This window comes from Pieris brassicae, chromosome 8 (genome assembly GCF_905147105.1).
Source record: "Pieris brassicae chromosome 8, ilPieBrab1.1, whole genome shotgun sequence".
Lineage (NCBI taxonomy): Eukaryota > Metazoa > Arthropoda > Insecta > Lepidoptera > Pieridae > Pieris > Pieris brassicae.
The window spans coordinates 12097400-12121122 of NC_059672.1; the positions used below are offsets into that span (position 1 = coordinate 12097400).

Below are 23723 nucleotides of genomic sequence, written 5' to 3' on the forward strand. Positions count from 1 at the left end.
TTTTGAAACACCTTTTTGTTTTATTATTTATTAAAAGTTCAAAGACATGTTTTAATTATCGCAAAATATTAAAACTACATAATTACTATAGTTCACCAATAAAGTATTATACATTTTTAAGATTAAATAAATTTAGTTAGAATTACATTTTAGTAGTAAATAATGTTTACATTAGTTATCTAGCTGAAGTAGTAAGGCAACACTTCGTTTTACCCAATGAGCTGCTGGCATATCTGAAGGCAAATAAAAAGCAAGAACGAAATTCGAAGAATGACCTGTAGTTGCAAGAACTCCTTTTCTCTCCAGCGTCTTATAAAGAGGACACCTATACCTAGAACCTTCAGCAAAATCATTCTTTAATGTTGGATATAGCCATACTGCTGGCATGTTATCGTTTAATATTTTAGGCAACTGTTCACCTATTACATGTTTACTCCTATCCCAACGACCGCCATCCATAAAAAGTCCTTGTACATAAACGCCCCATTCAGGTGGTGTTGTTTCATAATCAACTTTTCTCACTTCAAAATCGAAAATCAGTAAATCTATTGGAATTTTCTTTGATCGGGCAAAGTTTTGTACAGAGCCGGTTAAAAATGCTTGTGTAAAGAAAAATCCTGATAACCAAAATGTAGGTGGCTTCCCATTTTGATACCAGTCTTCTAACATAGCGAGCCGTTCAATAAAGTCCGCAACATAACTCGGTAGTGGTTTTAAACTAGGATAAGACACTTTTGACCAGTTACTTGGAATACGACCGAGAAGCATAGCGTTAGACTGTAGATCCAATGCTGGAGACATCACTATAAATCCTTTGACAGCTTTTTGTAAATCTAAAAGTGAAGATTTTATCTCACGGTGAAGTTTATTAAATCTTTCCATTTCTTGTATAAGTACTGTATTCATAGATTCATTGTAATCAACGGGATATTTCTTTTGGGCAGTCTCTACATCGAATGCCGGTGGCAATTTCGAAAGAATTTCTGTTGCCATTTGCATGAGGATAACTTCAGTGTTTCCACCCTCACCACCAGAACCTGATCCCTCAACCAGAACTAAAGCTGCTGTTAGTTCCATTGAAATAGTGTAGTCTCGTGTTATTCCTGCGTTCATATGCAGTCCGAAAACCTCAGGAGGAGGATTTACAGGTACAGATTCAATGTGCTTGAGATAGTCCTGATATTCACACCTACGTGGTAAACCATATTGAGCACCAAGATCACAAAATAAGTGATTGGGATCATGAACAACACCAGAATTGACATAATTATCTAAAATCGTTATAATCAGACGTCTATCCCAATCATCGGTTACTCGACCACCATAATTACACTCACCTGTCAAATATTTAATAGCGACATATTGTATTTCTTCATATTGATTTAAAAACATTTGTAGCTGCATAACCGATATATGAAAATCTGAATCATTGAAACCGTACTGTATGTTCCATCCCAAAGGTCCAAACTTTTTCCTTTCTTGAACAACTGCATGAAAGAAACTAATTCCATACAACAGTTTACTAAAGGCTTTATCTTTTCCGGGACAGCCTTCGTAAAACTCTGGTTCTTTTAATGGTTCCGATAAGTAAGATCTGTTCAGATTATGTTGTAGCCCTGTGGGTGGTTCGTTCGTCATTTTCACTCCTACTTGTAATACAGACTGCGGGAATTTATCAGATGGGTAGCTTGTCAACCATAACCTAAAGCTTAAATCAGTATTGGTAAGATCAAAGCCTTCCACAATTTTCTCCAATACCGGTAGCCAGGAAACTGCTAAGTGACAGTTTTGTAAGCAAACCCATCCACCTTCTAACTGAGCCCTTTCAATCATTGCTCTAGCTATAGGCCCTTGGCCTTGTCCTAATGATATAGAATTAAATCTATGTGCATAACCCATTTTTTCACAGTATTTTATCAGTGCACCCATAGGATCTGAGCCTGGTGATAAAATAAATATTAAAGGTGCTAAACAATTTGAATCCCCGAAAGATTTTCCTATATCGAATGGTGGTGGTGTAATATATTTTACTCCCATTTGATTTTCTACAAAGTTAGACAAAGCAATTGTTAATTTATCAGGCCTTAAAAGTCTAACTACCAAGAGTTTTTGAAAAGGTGTTAATTTATCGTGCCAAGGAGCAGGTAAAGGTTTAGTATGCGGTTCAAGGTCATCATAAACCTCCTTCCATTTTGCAACAGTATTAAGAAAGTTATTTTTAAAGCCTTTGTATGCAGGTAAATCGTCAATTCTGCATATTTCATCCCAACTTTTATCCGGCAACCAGTCAAAAGGTTTTTTATGCGGATTCTCAACAGCTATACCTCCAGTAATTAAAAATTTATATTCGTCATGATTCATTTCATCAGTTGATAACATCATCTTAGAGCACATTATAAAAGAAAACATTAGTTTATCTTTATCAAACAGGGATCTGCAAACATTACTGTATAAATTGTATGTGAAAGTGTCTTTTAGAAACTTTAAACGTTTGTCTAAATCCTTTGATTTGTTAGCGTTTTCAATTGATATAATATACAAATTAATGAACCATGTTAGTGAATATTGATACATTGGGTCTACATTTGGTAATTCGGTAACACAGTAATATAAAACAGCTGAATGCGAGGCTATAGGTCGATAACCCAATCTAAATTTTTCTATAATTTCTTCGGTTTCTAAGCTAGCCTCTTGTTTTTTCATAATATCAATGGCAAGCAATTTAGATGAGTCTAAAACTTCTATAGCGCTCTCATCTTCTAAAATATCCCCTTTAGATTCCTGTAAAGTTCGTAAAATGTCATCTTCAACTTGCTTTAAAGCAGCTCTATTAGCCGCTCCTTGTACAATCAACTTTTCCCGCTTTTCCTGTAAATCAGGTCTCTCTTTTGCAACCACTATTCCTAGAAGTTGATCTTCTAGTCCGTCCTTAGTTAAAGCAAAGTTGATAAGAGTAACTTTATTAAACACTTCTGGTAAATAATGTGGGTTTCTAAGTTTTGTAGTCATGTAGAGCCTGAAATGTGGGTGATATTCAATGACATTATCACCAAGAGCTATAAACTCTTTACCAGCTTGCATGTAAGTATTCTTAAGTAGAACGGGATCTAAAGGAGCTTCCACATCCTCTAGTATGCAATCAATCAGTGCCGGTTTACCGTATTCTAAACAAGTTTCAATCACTTTCATATAATTGCCATCTGTAAACTTCATTACTTGTAGATCATTCAATTTCTCCATAGTTTTTATCCATTTATTAGCCTGCCCCTGAGGATCCACGAGTAAGGACCATCTCATTGAATTGTCTTGTATAATTGCGTTATCGATCGAAAATGAATCTCTGGGTAACCCAGCAATACACCAATTTTGTATTTTTATATCAGTACCCAAAATGTCTTTAAAAACAAATTGATCTGAATGAGGCATTTTTAATTCAATTACTAGCTTTCGCCATGTTTCAGTAATAGCTGTGCGAACAGGTAGTGTATACGGTGATAAGTAGGCAATAATACCGCAAGATACTAATATATCTCCTGCCAAATTATCGTACAATTTTTGAAGATTTTCAGCAGCAGCTGTCCATCTGACTCTTTCGCCACCTAGTCCACCAATCAATTTTTCAGCACGATACAATTTGTCTATACACAATTGCACTTCATCTTCTAAAGCTTTTTTCTTTATATTGGCTTCCTCCAAGGCCTCGTTTAATTCAGCCAATTTTGCTTCTAAACGAGCGACAGTTGCCTTTTTTTCTTCTAGAATCGCCATAGTCTGAGCAAATTCTCTTTCGGCCGCCTCCAATTTTGCCTTTTTAGGCGCTACGACTTTTGCGACCGCGTCATACATATCCATAGCAATTATCCATTTACAGAGACCTTCAGCAGCCGTTGACGCCTTTGCAATTATATGTGGCTTAAAGTCTTTATTGGACAGATATTCCTTGCGAATCTTTTGCATCGTTGCTACTGGTATATTATCCTTATCAAAATTTTTTAAGGAATCTAAGAAGCTCATATCACCTAAGATTCTTTTACTTGGACCCCAAAAATCAAAGATTTTTTTACCTGGATTGTCAGGATCAGGTATTTTGTCAGGAGGCAAACCTTTCATAACACAAACTGCTGCCATTACCAGCTTTACTGTAGCAGGGGGATTTTTCATAGATTTTACGATAGTAATATCGGCTGGCTTTAGCGTGTTTAAAGCTGCGATAGCGTCTTCTAAAATAGGTAAAGCTAGAGCTAGATCTGCTTCACAGTCTTTCTTGAGTTCTTGTGCTGCTGCTGCCTGTACATTTGCCACCTTTTGGTCTTCTCTTACCTGTGCTGCAGCTTTATCTGCTATTGCAGTTTCTACTGCAATTTCTTCCATCATTTTGGTTGATTTCGCAGCCATTATAATAAGTTGCGGTTTTAACGCATTCAAATCACGTTGCATTATTGCCACTGCGTCTGCTGCTTGCATAAGTTTATCAAGACCGTTGGTATATCTTAATTTGGCTGCTCGTAACTCTCTTTGTTTGCGATTCGTTAATGTAGTGAACGATTTTATTAAATCCAAATACGAAGCTGATGTTATATAAGTTTTACGTCCAAAATCATTATAAAAATCTGTTGAGACTTTACGTGCATCTACGTGAAATTGTTTACAAGCTATAACAGCGGCTTGCTTTACAGCGTCGGCTACATTAACTTTACCCATATAATGATTTGCTACCATTTCTAAAGCTTCTTCCGGCCAGCTGTCATACCAATCAATTGTACAGCAATTTACTAATGAAGGATATAGCCTCAGTCTAGTTCGAAAAGAGCTGCCAATTGGACTAAAGCATAAAACAATATGCAGTTTCGCTTTACATCGACCTACAAAGAATGAAAATATTTGCAAAGGGCTTATATCCAAATTTCGATTACCTCCTTGTGCGGCGAGACGTACTAATTCAAGAATTTCTTGCTTTTCATCTAAGCCGTATAAATTAGGCACTTCACCAGAATTTAATAAACTATCTAAGTTTTGTATAAAAGTTTCCTCTTTTATTTGACTTTCAGTAAATAAGAAGGTTGTATCTTTGTTTAATCCTCCGGATTCTCGTAAAACTAACTTAAGATCATCATGCCAATCTTTAACACTGTAAGATTTTGTGATTTCAGGTTGAAATGTTTGTTGACCCAAAACTGTACTTGCTAAGCGGGTTAGAGATTGCCGACCTGAACCTCCAACACCGACAAGTAATGCATTGCCAGATGGCATTGAAAGTAGTCGACATATTTTAGATAAATGCTCTAAAGCGTAATCGAATAAGACTATATTCATCTTAGCTTTATGCATCGTATTATATTCAGCTAACATTTGAATTGCCACATTAAGGACTACTTCTTTCGAAGGCATTTCATCATATCTACGTTCACCTTCAACACTGTCAGTATCTAAATAACAACCAAACATTAAATTCTTAATATTCTCTTGAGTGACATCACCTTTTTCATCCTGATAGGTATCTAAAGCAGACTCAAATGTGTCCTTCATAAAATCTCTCGTAGCTCTTTTTAATATATTAAAAAACCATACCCGGTCTGGCTCATCTACAAGCCTATCATAAAATACTCTTAAGATTTCATGTACCCATACCCTGGTAAAAGTTTTTTTACTATCTGCTGATTCTTTTCGCAATAAAGCACAACCTTGAATAACCCTCGAAAAATCTCTTAAATTAAATATATAATGAGATTTTGCAGGTGTTGGCCTTAGACCTTCAGTAGCTTGATCATATATTTCCATGGTAGCGGCAATAATATTCACTATAACAGGTTGCGTATCTTGACCGAAACCATTTCTTCTCCATCCAAGTTGTAACAATGACGTAAATATTTTCGACATACTTTCTTTCGAAAATTCGTTAATTGAGTAAATATTGTAGTGTCTCAACATTCTGGGATAAATGAGCTGTCTACTTCCTCCCACTGGTCCAATGGCACCGTAGAACGTTGTATCGTATAAGTATAAATTATCCGTAGTTTTTAAGTCATACCAATGTTTAATGTCGAAATACAATCTTAATAATTCAATAGCAGGTTGAGCACCATATACTTCTTTTGCTGGCATATTCATATCATCTATAAAAATGATAGCCTGTTTTCCTCTAACAGGTCCGTAATTGTTTTTCCTTCTTTTTACCAGCTTCGACAGTACAAGATCCTGTGTTTGGTTAGCTGAAGTAGTTGTTGTAAAAGTTATAAAACCGGGAGTGTACTTTTCCATGTCAATACAATTCATAAGGAAATTTTGCACGTAAAAACTTTTTCCAGTGCCAGTTGGGCCAATAAGAAGAATAGGCTTTAAAAACTTTGTATGAAGTTTTAAAAGATAAATATATTTTTCCGTCTCAAGAGTTGGAATAACAGTCTGCAATAAATTTATTTGTTCTTTTACTTGAGCTGCTTTCACAGCTTCAGGCCATGGTTTCCAGCAACCTTTAGTTTTGTACATATAATAATGATCAATAATCATACCTTCAGTAGGAATGGAGACGTCAAGCCTATCTAAGTTTGCCGGAATACCAAATTCACCTTTAAAATAATCTTTTACTAATTCATCAAATTTTTCACGAGAGTCTGTATGTAATATTCCACCAATACCCCAAACTATTGCAGTCATAACTGAAGCTAATATCCAAGTTCTTATATACTTTGAATCCTCTTCCCCTTCAATAGCACTATCCATCAACATTTCTATTAATCGGAGGGTGCTGATAATTAAATTCACTTCACCAGCCGTGACCAGTTGAATACATTGCCGCCTGACAAAATAAACTAAAGGATCAAAAAGCCATTCACATAATGCGAAAATAAATTCCTCATTTTCTTCTAGCCATATAGGATTTAAAGTGTTTAACCATGACTTATAAAAGGGCATAGATCCTAACGAGGCTGATTCCATATATATCATACCACAACGAGATACGGTAGCAGGCGAGGCTTGAGATAGATCCATGACTTCAAAAATCATAGACATCACGCTAGACATTGCCATCACCTCACCAGAAGTAAGGCATAGCTTTTTATTATCATCCAAAACGGTATTCATATTTTCTATCCAAACTGCGTCAACAGGACCGTCAAATACAATCCATTTTAGCTCAGGAGTATCTTCAGACGCAAAATTCCTGAACATAGTTGCAACAATCCCATCCGTCCATTCATAAGAAACAGGGTCAAATGCTCCATACAGTTGACCCATCGTTACAGCTTTAGGATTCAGAACTTTGTAAGTTGAGGGACATCCACCTGGTTGGTTTCTTTCATGCATTAAAGTCAAAGCTTCTGATAATACTTTTAATGTCATAGATTTCCCAGCAAACGGGTCACCAACAAGCATAAATCCATGTCTTACAATCATCATTTCATAAGTTTGTATAATTTTAATGAGAGCACATTCCATAGGCTGCAAATTATTAACAGAACAAACATCGTGACATGCGTTTAAAAAGTTTTCATAATCTGGTTTAGGTAAAGAAATTCCTGGAAACAAATCTGATATTATTCCTTCAAATAAAGGTACGTCAAACGACAAAAACTTAGGTAAATTAACATCTGTAATTGATCTTAGTAATAATATACTTTCACTTTCATTGGGGAAACTTCTTTTTAAATTACCAGCCGCCGATAAAACTGTTTTTACGGCACGCATTCCATAGTCATAATGGTTTTGCGACGATAATTGTTCGGAACAAAGTCGATATGTTGTCACAATTTTAACTGATAAGTTTCGAGCATCGATGAATCCAAACGAATACAACGATATCTCACCAATCATAGCATAGTCAGGCACCATCATGGCCACTGTTCTAAATAATACCTTTAAATTGTCTGGAAGTTCAGATCGACCAGCGTAACCAGGATTCATAGTGATACAAACATAACAAGCCGGATTTAATGTTAATGTAGTACCTTCAAAATCAAAAGTTTCGAGGTGCTGCCTTACTGCTTGTACAATACATAAAATCTGTTGAGCTATCACCGACAAAACCTCTACTTCAATTCGGTTAAACTCATCAAAGCACACCCACGCGCCACACGAAGCTAAGCCTTTGAAGAATTTACCCATAGCTTTGTAATCTAAGCCATCAGAACAATTGAATACGACACATTGCACGGCCAACGCTTTCGCCAAGTCTTTAGTGGTTTCAGTTTTACCCGTACCAGCTGGACCTTCAGGAGCACCGTTTAGATGAAGATAATAAGCTCCTATTAAAGTACGATAACAACGATCTGTTAATGGCGTTATAACTAACCGATCTGAATTTCCTAGATATTCATAAGCATAATTAACTACGGCATTAATGATTTTTACGAAAACTCTTTCTTCCTCCCAATAGTAGCGTAGTTGTGCTAGCCATTGAAAATCGGTAACTTCAGTTACATTTTTTCCTACTAAATCGTATATTACATCTTTAGCGTGTACATCAATTACAATTAATGCCTTCACAGTTATACTACTCAGTTTAGTTAAATCAGACCTTCTTATAACAGAAACAGTTTCGTTTAGTTGCTTTGTTAAACCTACGTGAAATTCTTGAAGTTGGCTGAGTTTGTGAGTATTTAAGCACTCATGAACATCAACGGCCCAGTAAATTTGAGATATTGCTAATACAACCATACCCTCCCACGATAATATCCATTCGACACGACCCATATTCGGATAATCATAATATGATAATTCTGTTTCCGATTTAACTGCTTTTAGCATTTGATCCTCAACTTGTAACAACCACTTTTCGACGGAACCTCTCGCCGCTGCGACACTTATCATTTCAATAAATTCAATTTGTTCACCTTCCATTGATATCATGGCTAATATATTAAATTCTGGATCGAAAACCAATCTGTTTATGCCCTCAAAACATTTTTTTAAATGTGGCTGAACTTTTAATGGATTTTTGGTTTCAGATAAAATTTCCAGCATTTCGTCATTCGATAAAAAGAAGAAACGTGAAAAGTACAATCTTTTTTTCTCAAGATAATTATTGACACCATCATTAATTTTTTCGAGTAGGCCTGATGCTATTCTAAAAGCCTCTAACACTCCGGCCCCACTAGCAACATCAAGTACATGCGGATCTTTCTCTACTGATCCCATGTAACGTCGATAAATGTTATTCACTTCAACAAACATAACCCCTTCTTCTTGCATTTGTGCAACAATATCTTTAGATGAAAAAATTGGCAACAAATATAGCCATTGACTTTGAACCTTACCCCACTCATCGATTGTTGAATTCACACGCATTATTTTATCATACCAGGTCCTCACTTGCGCTTCAAATGGTTTTACAAAAGCAGATCCTCGCATACCAACTGTTTTAACTATATGATCATCCAAAACACTTTGAATATCATCTAAGCCAGAAAGAATGAAAATTCCAGTGTCTTTATAAGGGCTTGTTTTAAAACATACATCGGTCCATTCTGCTATCATTTTATTCAAACTAGTAATTAGAGCTAATTCCTTCGTCGCCGCAACACTTACGATTTCATATTGATCAATATCGTCCCATAAATTAAAATTGATAATTTTTCTCAATGTCGTTCCTGCTGTTGGCGTCAATTCAAATCCGGCAATAGACGACATTTCATCCCAATGTCTCTGCACTAGAGCAGGGTTGCACATGATATGACCCATTTGAACATTTGGTCGCCAATCTTTTATTTCTACGACTGCTTGTGCACATAATTTCATAGGCGCAGGCAAATTATTAATATCGGGGTCATCAACAAGGCCTTGAAACCTCTTTTCAACTCCTTCAGCTATTTGTTGTTTTATTTTGGTCCTATAGTTTTTAGAAAGCTTTAAAAATTCTTTGTAATAAAAATCATGGTCTTGTTCAATCTGATTGTGGTCTAAATATTCAAATGGTCCATCCATCCAGGTATAATAACTACGTTTCCACCGATGAACGAGGTGAACTAAACTATGAAACGGCAAAATAAAGTCTTTTAACTCTTCTAAATCTGGGTACTGTGATACGGGAAATTTAAACGTTTTTTCCTCGTTGTTTATCCATATGACCAATTTGTCACAGGCATCGAGTCTATGTACAAGCTTACGTAAATGTTCTAAATATTCAAGTGTGTGATTAATGTCATCCATATTATCCAGAAGTTGTAGATACGGTATCATGTCTACTACCTCTTTACTTAATTTAGCGATTTTGCGTTGTAAATTGTCTTCCATTTCACCTTTAAAAGTTTCATAAGAGGCGGCATTCTTCTCAAATATTGGTTTTATATCAGTTAACCAGTTTACTGTTTTAGTGTTAGAGGCAACGTGTTCCGGACTTAACGACGTCATCTCCAACAGGTTGGAAATAATATTAAGTTGTCTCAATATTCTTTCCTTCAAAACTTCAACCAAAACAGTTTTTGCTTCTAAAATATATACACCCTGTTCAATCAATTCAGCTGCATTTTCTGGTTCTTTCAGTGCCTTTCTGGCTATTATTTCAAACTCATGACAAATTGAATCATTTTCTTCCATATGGTTCTTTACTATACCAGCAATAATGTCATTGATAAATTCCATTGCTTTTAGTTTTAATCCATCGACCATACGTAATTGGCACACAACAGCGCAGTTGAAATATTCATTTTCTAAAATAGCCGTTATTTCCGAATCAATGCCTTGAAAGTATTTGATTTTATCCCGAGATTCTTCAAACTCACCAGCTTCATTTATAAATTTCTTAAGTGCTGCCTTAGCAGGGGCACCATATAGCATACTGTATTCCTTCTTCAGTCTTTCTACATATTGCACCAACGGAGAATAAACAGCCGTTAGTACCTTTTGTAATCTCTCATGTCCATCTTTGTGTAACCACGCGTTGTATTGGACGGGTAGTGCATCATAGTTGTATGGAATTTTTAAATATTGCTCGATGGGCATTAGTCGTTGTGATATATGGGATATGGCATTTGCGATATTATGAAAGACCTCATAAACAGTTTCTAGAGAAGAGTCATAAAAAAATTCTCCATTAAAATCTAAATCAAGGTTTAAGATAGGCACAGAGTCGGGATCCTTTAATGCCGTGATTAAAGCCTCAATAGAACGACGCATTAGTTCTTGGATTTGTATAGATATCATTTTGGTGGCACATTTTACAAATACCGGTATCCGCTTGGGTCGCATGCCTTTTAAACAACGCGGGTTTTTTAGCCATGTTACTAGTATTGAATACCAGGTACTGGATACGAGATAATCAGCACGTTTAATTTCTTCTAAAACCTTAGTTTGGAAATCTTCTAAGTCCATAGGACCCCGAGCGCGATATTTAGCTAAACTTATGATGTGGGGCGGAAATGATTTTTCAGACGATTCTAGAACTAGTCTAATAAACGGATGTAATAACAGGGATCCATCCTGTAGTTTTTTCCGAAACTTAACCATTCTGTCATAATTTGCAGTTACGCCACTAAATTTGAAAAGCGGCTCTTCGTATCGCTTTCTGGATACCCCAGGTACTTCGCGAATTACAGTTTTCACGGCTAAATCATGAAGATTCTCATTCCAGGATTCTTTACTTTCCTGGATTAGCTCTTCAGTAATAGCAGGAAAGGCATTTCGCAATTTAGATGGAATCAACCCGATAATTTTTCTCTCCCATGATTTGAGCATTGGTGGTGGTTGAATTTTATCAGCGCATTGTTTTAGTACTGCAACATGTCGATCTTGGGAAATTTCCAGGTTGTCTAATTCGCATCTTTCTAGCGGCGGTTGAGCAATCCTTATTTTTCTATAGGTGGCGCTCTCTTTAAGAATTTTCCGATACTTAGCTTGCTTTTCCTGAAAATTTCAAGTAACCTTTTTAGTGAATTTAATATATATCCTGGTCATATAAAATACCAAAAAAATGAAATGAAATTATGATTATTTATCTGACATAGTGTTTTCTGGACACATCTATTACCAGATTGTTTTGTCATACTTTACAATTACATAATTCGAACTGAAACCGGGATATTTATAACGAGTTTCAGCTTCTGGGCACATTACCGTAAAAGCAAGTATTTATGGCACACATAGAAAATACATGGGAATTTGGGGACGGACCCGCACCCGCACGTAAGCTACGTGCGGGTCTCTTTAATATCTTAAAAATATACCTTTATCCGGTTGTATGGAGGCAAAGGCACAAACGGCAGCTTGTCAATCTTATGCACATCTGGTATTGGTAACATCTTCGGAATACGACATCCATTTTTGGTCGTCAATAACTTACGTAGATCACTTTCCTCCATGGCTTTTAAAATAACTTAAGACTGGCGTTACAAGTTAGCCTACAAAGATAAATCATAAAAAACTAAATAATTCATCTTGAAAAATTACAAATATCGATAAATTCGTTGTCATAACAAGTTGCTTAGTAACGACAACGATTATAGATACGAGGTTTTATTTGGTCTAAAAATTATAGAATATATACTATATTTCAGAAACTACACCAAAGTTAGGCGTCAGCATGTATTTATTTATTTATATAAGTGGAGTGTTTTCCCCAAACTGTAGCCAGTCCTTACATATATTGCTCGCTTTCATCACTCTCATAACTGATAAAAAAAGTAAATACTAGAGTTAAACTTTTAGTACTAAAGAAGTAATTATGTTTAAGTTATGTTAACGAAGTGTTAACAAATAAAATCAGTTAGTGGCACATTCGTTTAAATACGAAATACCTTATACTATACCTTAGCCACAAATAATTGAATTTCCTAGAATTCTTTTAAAATTTCGATTAGGTATATGTACAACGTGTACTAAAAACAATAATAAAAGTTTCTAAACAAATTCCTGCTTCTGTTTTGCAGATATTTTGATACTTTTTCCAAAGAGTAATTAAATTTCAATTCAAAATAATGCCAAAGAGGTTATATATTTTACACATTAAGGCATCGTTACTCAAGCGGGGGGACAAGTTTGTCTTAAAAGGGGGTCGCAGTCTGTTGAAAAATAATATATATATATACAGTCGTGGTCAACTAATTAGGGACATGCAAGATAGTGAAGAACAATAACCGGTTATGTACATACAAATATAAAACCCTATTGATTTCTCAGTAACTATTATTTGCATAATTTGGTCCGATTATTATGCTTTAAATGGCTGTAAATAAAAGAATAAATAAATAGAAAAAAGTATTTAATATCAAAGGTTGAATATGTATTCAATTTTAAGGTATAAATCTGTAGCTGGACATTTAATTAAGGACAGTAAACTATAATGAAAAGTAGAGTTAAACAAAACTAATAATCTGCAGTATTATAATATCTTTACCAGCTCCATTTTATTACGGGTAAAATCAGTACCCAGTAGCAAAACCATTGTTAGTAATTACCGCTTGACACCGATGTGCCATAGACATTATCAGTTTCTGGCATGTTTCGACAGGAATGTTTGCCCATGCCTCACAAAAAGCTTCATTAAGTTCATCTAAAGTTGTGGTACGATAAGTGGATACTTTTTTCTTGATTTCGTGCCAAAGGTGCTCGAATGGGTTAAGGTCCGGGCTATTTGCTGGCCAATCTAGCACCGATACTGACTGACTGGTAAGAAACGACTTGACTGAACGGGCGGTATGTTTCGGGTTGTTGTCATGTTGAAACGTCCATATAATAGGGAGATGCTCCTCAGCATAGGGAAGCATCGTTTCCTCCAACATTGCCTTGTACTGATGTTGGTCTAAGTTACCCTGAACTTTCCTCACAGGTCCCACGTCCAGAAAATGAACCCCACATTTTAATGTTTCCACCGCCATGTTTCACCTGCTTTTTTGTGAATCTTGGATTCATTTCCGCTTTTACTGGACGCCGTACGTATTGCCTTCCATCTGAAGAAATCAAATTAACCTTGGTCTCGTCAGAGAATAATACATGTTGCCATTGGGCGTAGGTCCAATGTCCATATTTACGTGCAAACGCCAAACGAGCATTTCTATGTTCTTTCTTCAACAACGGTAACTTTGCGAGCCACTCTTCCGAATAACCCTGCTTCTACCAGACGTCGTCGAACGGTCCTCGCTGAGACACCAGCTCTTTCGTCTGTCCCAAACACTTCGTGTTTAGTTAAAATAGAGCCTAGAAACGGATCGTTCCTAGCTAACCTGGTTATCATTCTATCTTCTTGCGGAGTTGTTTTTCTCGATCTTTTTGTTCTGGGCACATTTAAATCTGTGTTATTGCGTCTGACATGTTGCACTGCATTGTATACCATAGTTTTTGAACAATTTAAATGTTCTGCTATCCTTCGGTATGGCCAACCATGCTCGACAACAAACTTCATGATAATTTTTCGTAGTGTTGGATCGCAACTTTTATTTTTACCCATTTTTCTTAAAAATATTTTTCAAAACTTAAAATAAATATCGGGATTGCCGCCAAAACTACCACGAAACAATAAGAGAAGAAGTAATGAGATTCAAATTTTGAAAATAGAACGCAATATCTCAGTGTCCCTAATTAAATGGCCAGCCAGCAATATTTGAACAAATAGCACTACGATAATCTATCAGCTTTACTGTAAAGAGGTTTAATGTTTAAGAAGTTGTTATTGTTTGTATAATCGGGCACATAAATGACTAATTATACTTACATGTAAGAGATATGGAATATGGTTTAGACTCGTTGGAAAATAAAAAATAAATTCACAATTCGCTTTAACCAAAGAGTGTCCCTAATTAGTTGACCACGACTGTATATATATATATATATATATATATATATATATATATATATAAAAACCACACACAGGTACAAAAGATTAGTTTATTAATCGAATTAATAATTATTGTGTAGTGTTATAATGCTAAATTATAATATTACAGAGACGGGGTCGCAAAACTGTTTTACTTAACTTTTTGGTTTATCGTGGGCCGCGACATAAAAATAGTTGAGAAACGATGCCTTATGGTATCAAACAAAACAATACTGAACACATGACGTGAATTTATTCGCATAAACAATAAACAACTGCACACGCATGTTTCAATATATGACATAAATACTTATATATGTATGATATAATACACTCATATGTAAATGTATTCACAATTCCCTTAAAATATTATTTACATCACATGTTTAAATTACATATGCGTTAACAATAAATTCAAAATGACTCAGATCACTAAAAAAATATACAAATATTAAGACTTCGTTGAAGCTTCTTTTTCGTAATATAAGGGCAAGCGCGCACGGGTGACATTTGTCACCGTGACAGTTTCCTCACTCTTAACAAGTCTTTAGATATGTATGGAGATGCGCGCATGTTACGACGTGACAACTGGGTGATATTTATGTACGGCGAACGGTGAATAAGCCCATGGCGAAACGCCCACCGCACCGTTCGGTTTTAATAGCAGGGCGCGTGACAAAATTGTCACTCTCAGCGTCGTTCGTTCGCATTTGCCTTCCGATTCTAGACTTTGATGCACGCAAAATGGCGTCATGCTCTACACCAAAAGTGAATATCCGAGAAATAGTAGCCTGTGTCTCCAAAGAGGGTGTACCTAGTATTCTTTTTGATTTTTTTTTATCGACCGACAACGACACAAACTTTATTGTATCGGTGATAAAAGTAACCAGTGCGCACTTAGCCTAAATAATTACAAACATTATTAATTAAACCTTAGTATATTGTTGCCACACGCCACATTAGGATCTGAACTCCTTATAAAATCGTTTATGTAAATACCCAAGAATTGTGTTTATAAACATGTTTTGGCTCATAGGCCGTAAGAACAAATGCTGTAATATGATGAACTTAATTATCAACTAAAATTTACAGCAACCCTTCGCTGACCATGTCTTCTGTAAACCACTCATATAGTCAAGTTATGTAACAAATTTACATACAGCCGTTAAAGAAATTTTATATAACTGCACAAATTGACGACATACATTACATAGGTGTTTGGGGCTTAATATATGGGACAAAACTTTCGACAAACATAATATCGGTTACAAAATATAATATCTATGGGACGTCAAAAGTAAGCGCCAAGCGCCTTAGACAATTTCCTTACAATTTTTTGTGTCGAGCCCCTTGTGCCCCCATACAACTATCCCAACGTCAAAACAAGATTCAAACGTCAATGTTTCTCTATTACCACTAGTCATACAAATCTAAATGTCATATTTAGTATGTATTTTGAATTGTGTTTGATAATTTGTTAGTCACAATTTAACCGAAATTTATTAACGACATGTTACAATTTGTCACGGGGATTTGTGTTGTAATGAACGTAAAAGATATATTGTTTGTAATTAAAATGAGTAAAGTTATATAATTATGCCACTCTATTACTAAATGTGCACTGCAAAATTAACTCCATACATAACATTGCAATAATTACAAACATTTACAATCTATAATTTGGCACGTTGGTATGTTATTCAAATAAGTACTGGTCAAAAAACCTAGTCACTCAAAAGAAAACTGTACTCTATAGTTTGTATACAGAATGTGTTCACTGAAGTTAAATATACATATACATATTTTGTACACATGAAGTATATGTCCAAAAATAAAATAATTAATCCAATCTATCTGAGTAGAAATATATTATGCAATCACGTTCTGTATGTGTCTTAAAATTGAGATTTGGCACATGTGACTCCTGTATGTCAAAAACTTATTGGATTTGACACATGGAAGTCACACATGCGCTACTCTATATAATAAAGCTAAATTGCTTTACAGTATTTGCAACGTATTACAAAAAAAAATATATTGATAAATTTTATATAGGTAATATTATGTTTATAGCAATGATTATACATATTATAAAACTTACTTTTTATATTCTTTAAAATGACAAATTCCGACGGATCGGATTAAAAACTTTGACAAACTTAACGAATTTTATAGTCAACATAATATCATGTTTATTTATTATACAAAATAAATCAAGATACTAAAATCGATCGTAGTTACAGATGATATTCCGACCGATTTATTCTTTAAGAGACTAAAATCAGAATTCTATTTTTAAATTGTTTGCATAAATAGATTTGAAACGTTAAAAATTAAAAAAAAACCAAATCAAATATGTAACAACGGAAATTTCAAACTTGGAATGTTTTTCAGTAAGCTATAACTTATGACCGTTTTCTAGGAATAATTTTATTTATCGACTTTCTCAGTCTTTATTCGATGTTATAATTATGTCATCAATAAAAATGGCACTACAGGGCTATAAAGTACTTATATTATTATATTAGGAAAGTTTTTCAAAAATCGGAAAATATAAAAAATATTTTTATTTATTTAAGCATTACTGTATATTTATAAAATCTAATTTGATAGAATATCGATGAAAATAGTTCGCTAATATTCTAATAAATAGTGGGACGCGTGTGTTAAAGCATTTAACATTTACAATGTTATACCTGATACAATGATTAACCGGCTGTAACTACTCTTCGTTAAACCCCTTACCTACACAACTATAAAATGTCAACTTTAAGAATATTAAACCGTATTTTTATTGAAAACCGAAGTCAGCGTCGACAACGGTTTAAACAAACGTTAAAACTACAACTTCAGACCCTTGTTTAATAAATTGAGAGACAAAGAGGTGGTTGTTTATGGGGATTAATATGTGGGATGTGTAACTTAAGATAACTTTTTTTAAGTACGTGATTTAAAACGAGTGTATTTTATTATTTTTATGGAGAATGTGGCCAGTTGAGAAAATTGTGTTCGTTATTTAAAAATGCCACGATTCGATTTTATTTACAAAAATAAATTGTTTTGAGCCAGCCACAGAGTTACAGTTTTATCGGTAAGGGGGGTAACTATTAATTAATGTATAACATGCGTCATGATAGATAAGTATCGATAGATGTATCGAGTATACATCACGTGGCTTAACTAACGTCGTAGTTGAGTTCCAGACCATTTTAGCCAAAGACTGAACTTCGAGGGTTTGAAGCCGAGTTACCTCTACATTTCGGCTACACACACCCTGTGTTAGGTAGGTCTTTTCTTTTATGGCGCGCATGACACCGTAACTATAATTGGAATTTTATGAATCAAAGTAAAGGATCATAAAATATGATTTCATTAATGATGCTATATCCAATTAAGTCAGATTGCTAAGAATATTTATATGCATAAAAGCATTAAACATCGTGTAAAAATGTACAATTTGCGATATATGACGATAATCACAAAAATAGTTATGCAGAGTGTTGCCTTTGCCACAGACTAAAGGCTGGCTAGCTAGCTCTATGGTTCCTAGCAAAAAATAAATAATCGTCTTTAAAGTCGCTGTTTCTATATATCAAGTTTATAACAAGAATGAAAACGGAATATTTCAAAGGAACAATAATTTCTAAATCTTTGCATTTACATATTAAGCTCTCGCTAAAATTTTAATAGTAAATATACACAATCTTGATCAAGAGCGCAATTCAGATATCAGAGAATATCACCTAGAAGCGAAAAATAAATTTTGGACTCCTTATGACTCTTCAGTATTTGTGACAGTAATTGTCAAATATGGTTTCTTTCTTTAAAACAGATTAAGACTTATCTACTTAGGCCCTTAACAATCTGGGCTTGGTGTTTGGTCATACACTGGCGCCGAGGAGTCTCTCGTCTGCTGAGTGTTCTTCTTCATCGGAACAGGTCTTCTCTTTCTTTATCGACTGGTACCGCACCTGACATGAAAAATAATTGTATATATAACGTAAGAGTTTACATTAGACTTTTAAAGAATAAGCTAGGGAAAAACAAAAGATACATCGCTTATATCTTGTCTTGTTTTGTTTTGTGTGCTTTACAGTATTCATGTTCAGGGTTTCTCGCGTTTATATCCAATAAGGGCCGGTTATTATATGTAATTCTCACGAATCATAGCTTTCATCATCAAACATATCGTCGAGAGTACAAATCGGCTAATCTACTATACTTATAGTGCGTACCGGGGAAGATCACAATATTTTATTTTATTTTAATAGTAGATAGATAGTAATAATTCTTGGGTTCTGTTATGTAAGGTAAACTTTAAAAAGAAATCTATGGCGCTACAACCTTTTTAGGTGTGGGCCTTCAGATTTTAGTATCCATTTCATGATCATTTGTTAACCTAATAGGCAAGTAGGTGATCAGCCTTCTGTGCCTGACGCCGTCCACTTTTTGGGTCTAGGGCAAGCCGGTTTAGTCAGGGTAGACGGCTAAACTTATCTTGGTGATCAAGTTTCATTTAAGAAACAAAGGCGCGAAAAAGAACTGGAGCACCGCATCACCACAACTTGGGAGAAGTTTTGGAGCTTAAAAGAAATCCTCAAAGGTAAGCCCCCACTTAAACTAAAGAAAAAGGTGGTGCATTCGTGCCTGCTGCCTTGCCTTACATATGGAGCAGAAAATGGCTTTTCAAAAACAAAACAAAAGCCAAAATACGTTCGAGCCAGCGTGCGATAGACAGAAGTATTCTCGGAATTCAATTACGCGAATACTTCTGTTTATTTCAATTCAATTAATTCAAACATAAAAGTGAATGTATTCGCAGAAAAACAAAAAAAATTGATGGTACAAGCCCTACAACTTAAATGGCGATGGCCAGGGCAAGTAGCCCCATATACAGATGACAGATGGTCAAAAACAGTAATCGAATGGACTGTTCCAAAAGGAAAAAGGAACAAGCTCAAACCAATAGAGTGGTAGGCCGATGGGAACGAAAATAATTGGATGACAGTGGCACAAAATAAAATAGGATGGAAAAAGTTGGAGGAGGCCTTCTGCCGGACAGTGGCATCATCTTAGAACAGTAAACATTTGATCTTATCTATTTTTGTTAACTTTCTGGGTTGTCTGGAAGAAACAGCCCTTAGGAGTGAGACTGTTTATATACTTAATTATTACTATTATATTTAATTATTATTATTAATCGTACGATAGTGCTCTTTTGAATATATACTCGTCTATTACCGAGTATATATTCAAAAGCGTGCATATTGTATTTAAAAAATATTATTTATTTGTTAATATTTCGTTGCAGAAACATAATATAATTGACATAATTAAATGAAAAGGAGGGCCTTTTCGCTTTCGAGCGATTTCTTCCACTTCTTCACAACCACTGTAAAAAAAAGAAAATATTAATATTTGTATATTATAAATTAAATTACATAAGGCAAGCAGTGAAGTAGTGAATACACAATACAAAAAGTTATTTAGACAAAACTGTATTTCATTCAAATCAGTACATTTGTCCAGTGAATAATAATAAAGACGAGATAATGAACTAACCTCCGATAAGACTGTTTACATGTTATGTTTTATTAAACGTTACAATTATTATTACACCACTAAATAATTATTATACTCGCCATTTTCTTTACAATCATTATGTATGTGAAACGTTCAGACTTCTTGTTTATTTATTCATATTTTTTATTTAATTACATTAGTTAACTACTGTATCATGTGATGATGAGCATGATATAATCTAAGATCGTTCCACGCCCTTGATTTGAGAACTGGCAGTATATGTAAATTGAGGTTTATATCTATCTATTTTTGCTAAATTTGCCTTTTTTTCTACATATTTTCATCACTCCGCCATGGTGTACCATGCAATAATGTACATGCACGCATGCTCTTTAACACTATAGAAATTAACTAAAACGTCATGATTTGTAAAACGAATGGAACGTTCGGACGGACTGGTAACTGAGACAAGTATCATTTACGTCATGCATGTAATATTATCAGTTTTTTTATATATTTTTTAAGAGGTCCATAGTCATGCGCCTCCTTTATATTACTTGCGGTACAACATACAAGTCGTAAACCATAGAAAAATAATGGAGCCGTTTTAAGGTGGATTTCAACAAATTTACCTTATTTTTTGCCACTATACATATTCATATTAATTATATTTTTTTCCGTTGTAGAATGAAGATAATTTGAAATTCTTAGTTAATTTTCCTTTTTATTTAGGTGGTATTGTGTAGTTTTGTACTTCTTGCGCTTTGTCATATTCTAATTAACATTACAAAATAATTAAATTAAAACTATAATATAAAATATAAATTTTCTCTAATTCCTTAAAAGTAAAATGGCTGCCCTAATGATTTAAGTGTTCTCTTTAACTAGCTTTGTAATTCAACGAACTGTTTAATGAATATACATCTTACCTTCGTCTTTAACTTGGAGCTAACTCCTCGGGGATGGTACATGAGGAAATTGTCTGTCACCCAAAATATTAAAATCTGTATATAAAAAAAACGTTAATATTAAAAAAAAATCTACTAAATATAATTTTATAAATCGCCTTAAATACTCTTTTACGATACAATAACATACTGCTCACGATGTCTTTCTTCAACAACAAGTCAATTTTAATGGTACAGAAAAAATACATTGGATTGATTGAAATGAATAAAAACGGTATGATTTCAGTTTTACCATTTGCAATACTTGTGTCAGCAAAACGAAATTAAATAAATATAATATGTACATACTTACATTAACAAAAAATGGTATAATGAGCATAACAACAGCCAATTCCAGTCTTGGGTCAGATACAGGAGATAGCCGTAGAGTAGATAAAACAGCCTGAACCAGTGGCAGCTGCAGAACTAATGCTAGCATTGACTTAGCAAAAGTCGCCAGTGCAGCATATAATACACACTGGCATAACCATGCAGAACACATTGGTGGTTTACCTACAAAGTAACATTTCTTAATTCATATGCATGTGAAGGATACACCTTCAATATTCTAGATGAAATCCCATAGAAATAAAAAAATGTCATCAGTAATAAAATGCTGTTTTAAGAAAAAGTATCTATATCTGTGTAAAGTGAAAAAAATGTATGACACATACACCAACATCTTGGAAACCTGTTCATCTATTATATAATATTAACGCATTCATTATTTGACTTACCATATTCACCAAAATTTATAAGTGGAATATCATAAACTCTGGCATAGTATTGGGCAAGTCTTATCCCAGCCCATATTATTAACAGTCCAAGGGTTGAATCTAACATAAAATTTACTATATACCTACAACAAAAAAATATTATTAGTTGATAATTTTTAGATTACCTTGGAAGAGTAGACAAATAAATTTTTGTAAACTGTATGAATGTTTAAATTAATATTTTGAATATACTGTGGCGTAAATACTGTGAAAGTATTATGTCTTTTAATGTGACAGGAGGCACACGGGTAGAAGGCACACCTCATCTTAAGTAACACCGCTGCCCATGGACACTCGCACTGCCAGGAGGCTAGCAAGCATGCTGCCGGCCTTTCAAGAATTGGTACAATTTGTAAATATTTTACAGAGTACAGAGTGTCATAAACTTATTTATATATGTAAAAGCATCCAAAAAAACTGTCATTACAGTTTTAAATATTTATTTTTTGCTTGTATTGAATAATAATAAATAGACAAACAATCAGCTGCTTTGCTTTGACAAGTGTCTAATATTTAGATTATAGTTAGTTAGCTTCATCATTATCATACAATATTAATAGGTGGTGGTAATGGGCTAAACATTCTCAATAGCTGTTTATAAAAATATATGTATATGATTATAATAAGTCACAACTCATAATAAATATAGTTAAAAAAGCTAACATCTCTACCTATAAGTCATACAACACCTTTATACATTTTATATAAATATTTTAATTCTTACCAAGTGCAAGGGTTTCCTGTCTGATATGGTGACAACCAAACATTAGCAGCATGTATTATTAATGCACCTAGACCTTGTTTTGATGTGTCATAAAACCAAATAAGCCACGGTCTTCTTGCATATTTTGGCTCACAAAATCTTTTACCTGAAACAACATAGTAGATATACAAAAAAAGCAAAGAGAGCTTAAGAGAGACATGTTTATGCTATTTAGATTTTGATATTAGAATTTGTCCAAATAATAATCTGTCCGTAACATATTTGAGGGAACCTACATTTTAAAACTTTAGAAATTTAATAGATCAACTCTGGTTGTTTCTTATTAACTCTCTTATGTAAACTTGTAAATAAATTTATATAATTTTGAAACAATCATACAATTTCATAATTATGTTAGTGTCAACCTTCACCTCAAACCTTGAAGAAACATACCTATTAGGCACGTAAACGCTAATACAGCAAGTAGAAATTGCAGAAACCATCCATATGTATCAGTTAAAGCATCCTTTGAGCAATGGGGCTCAGACCAATGAATAGTATCTGAGCTATCATTCATTTTTCATTTCTATGTTTCACAAAACACATCAGACAATCTAATATATCACTTTACACTTTTAATATACGTTACGCAAAGATTGCGAGTATGTATTGAGTGAAATATTACCCAAACTAAGGAATTTTACCGTGAACATTAAGAAATAAAATAATGGGCTCTACAAAATGTTAATAAAATATATATATATAAATATAGCACAATTCACATTCTGTAACAATTTTCTGTATTATCTCCGAAATTCAAAATAGTTTCGTAAATTTTGAAAATTGACATTGAATTTTGATTAACGAATTTGACATATGACTATTTGTTTATTGTTAACAAAAAAAAAGGTTCGTGTATATTTTATTGAATTAATAAATATAAGAATCAATTAAGTTTTAATTTTTTGTCACGAATATTAAAAATATAATTATTGAAATGTATTATTTGCATAATAACGACTTTAGGCTGA

General features: G+C 34.0%; 2 protein-coding genes and 1 long non-coding RNA gene across 4 annotated transcripts; 1 reads left to right on the top strand and 2 right to left on the bottom strand.

Annotated features, from left to right (window-relative positions):
• Positions 1 to 42: 42 nt before the first annotated feature.
• On the bottom strand, positions 43 to 14740 carry LOC123712687 (dynein axonemal heavy chain 12). 2 transcript variants are annotated; one of them, XM_045665886.1, is made up of 4 exons: positions 14642 to 14740; positions 12741 to 12992; positions 12159 to 12332; positions 43 to 11838 (listed from the first exon to the last, which is right to left on the bottom strand). In XM_045665886.1, the coding sequence occupies exons 3-4, from the start codon at positions 12291 to 12293 to the stop codon at positions 172 to 174; spliced, it is 11802 nt and encodes a 3933-aa protein (XP_045521842.1). In that variant the 5' UTR covers positions 12294 to 12332; positions 12741 to 12992; positions 14642 to 14740; the 3' UTR covers positions 43 to 171. The 2 variants fall into 2 exon arrangements, with proteins under 2 accessions (XP_045521842.1, XP_045521843.1); XM_045665887.1 differs by lacking the exons at positions 12741 to 12992; positions 14642 to 14740 and having other exon boundaries at positions 12159 to 12398.
• A 237-nt stretch (positions 14741 to 14977) lies between these two features.
• On the bottom strand, positions 14978 to 23491 carry LOC123712953 (store-operated calcium entry regulator STIMATE-like). Its single transcript, XM_045666366.1, has 6 exons — positions 23146 to 23491; positions 22714 to 22858; positions 21951 to 22072; positions 21527 to 21726; positions 21196 to 21270; positions 14978 to 18714 (listed from the first exon to the last, which is right to left on the bottom strand). The coding sequence occupies exons 1-6, from the start codon at positions 23267 to 23269 to the stop codon at positions 18625 to 18627; spliced, it is 756 nt and encodes a 251-aa protein (XP_045522322.1). The 5' UTR covers positions 23270 to 23491; the 3' UTR covers positions 14978 to 18624.
• On the top strand, positions 17814 to 19346 carry LOC123712954. The gene is made up of 2 exons (XR_006754144.1): positions 17814 to 18026; positions 18576 to 19346. It is a non-coding gene; the product is annotated as an uncharacterized LOC123712954 (long non-coding RNA).
• Positions 23492 to 23723: the final 232 nt, after the last annotated feature.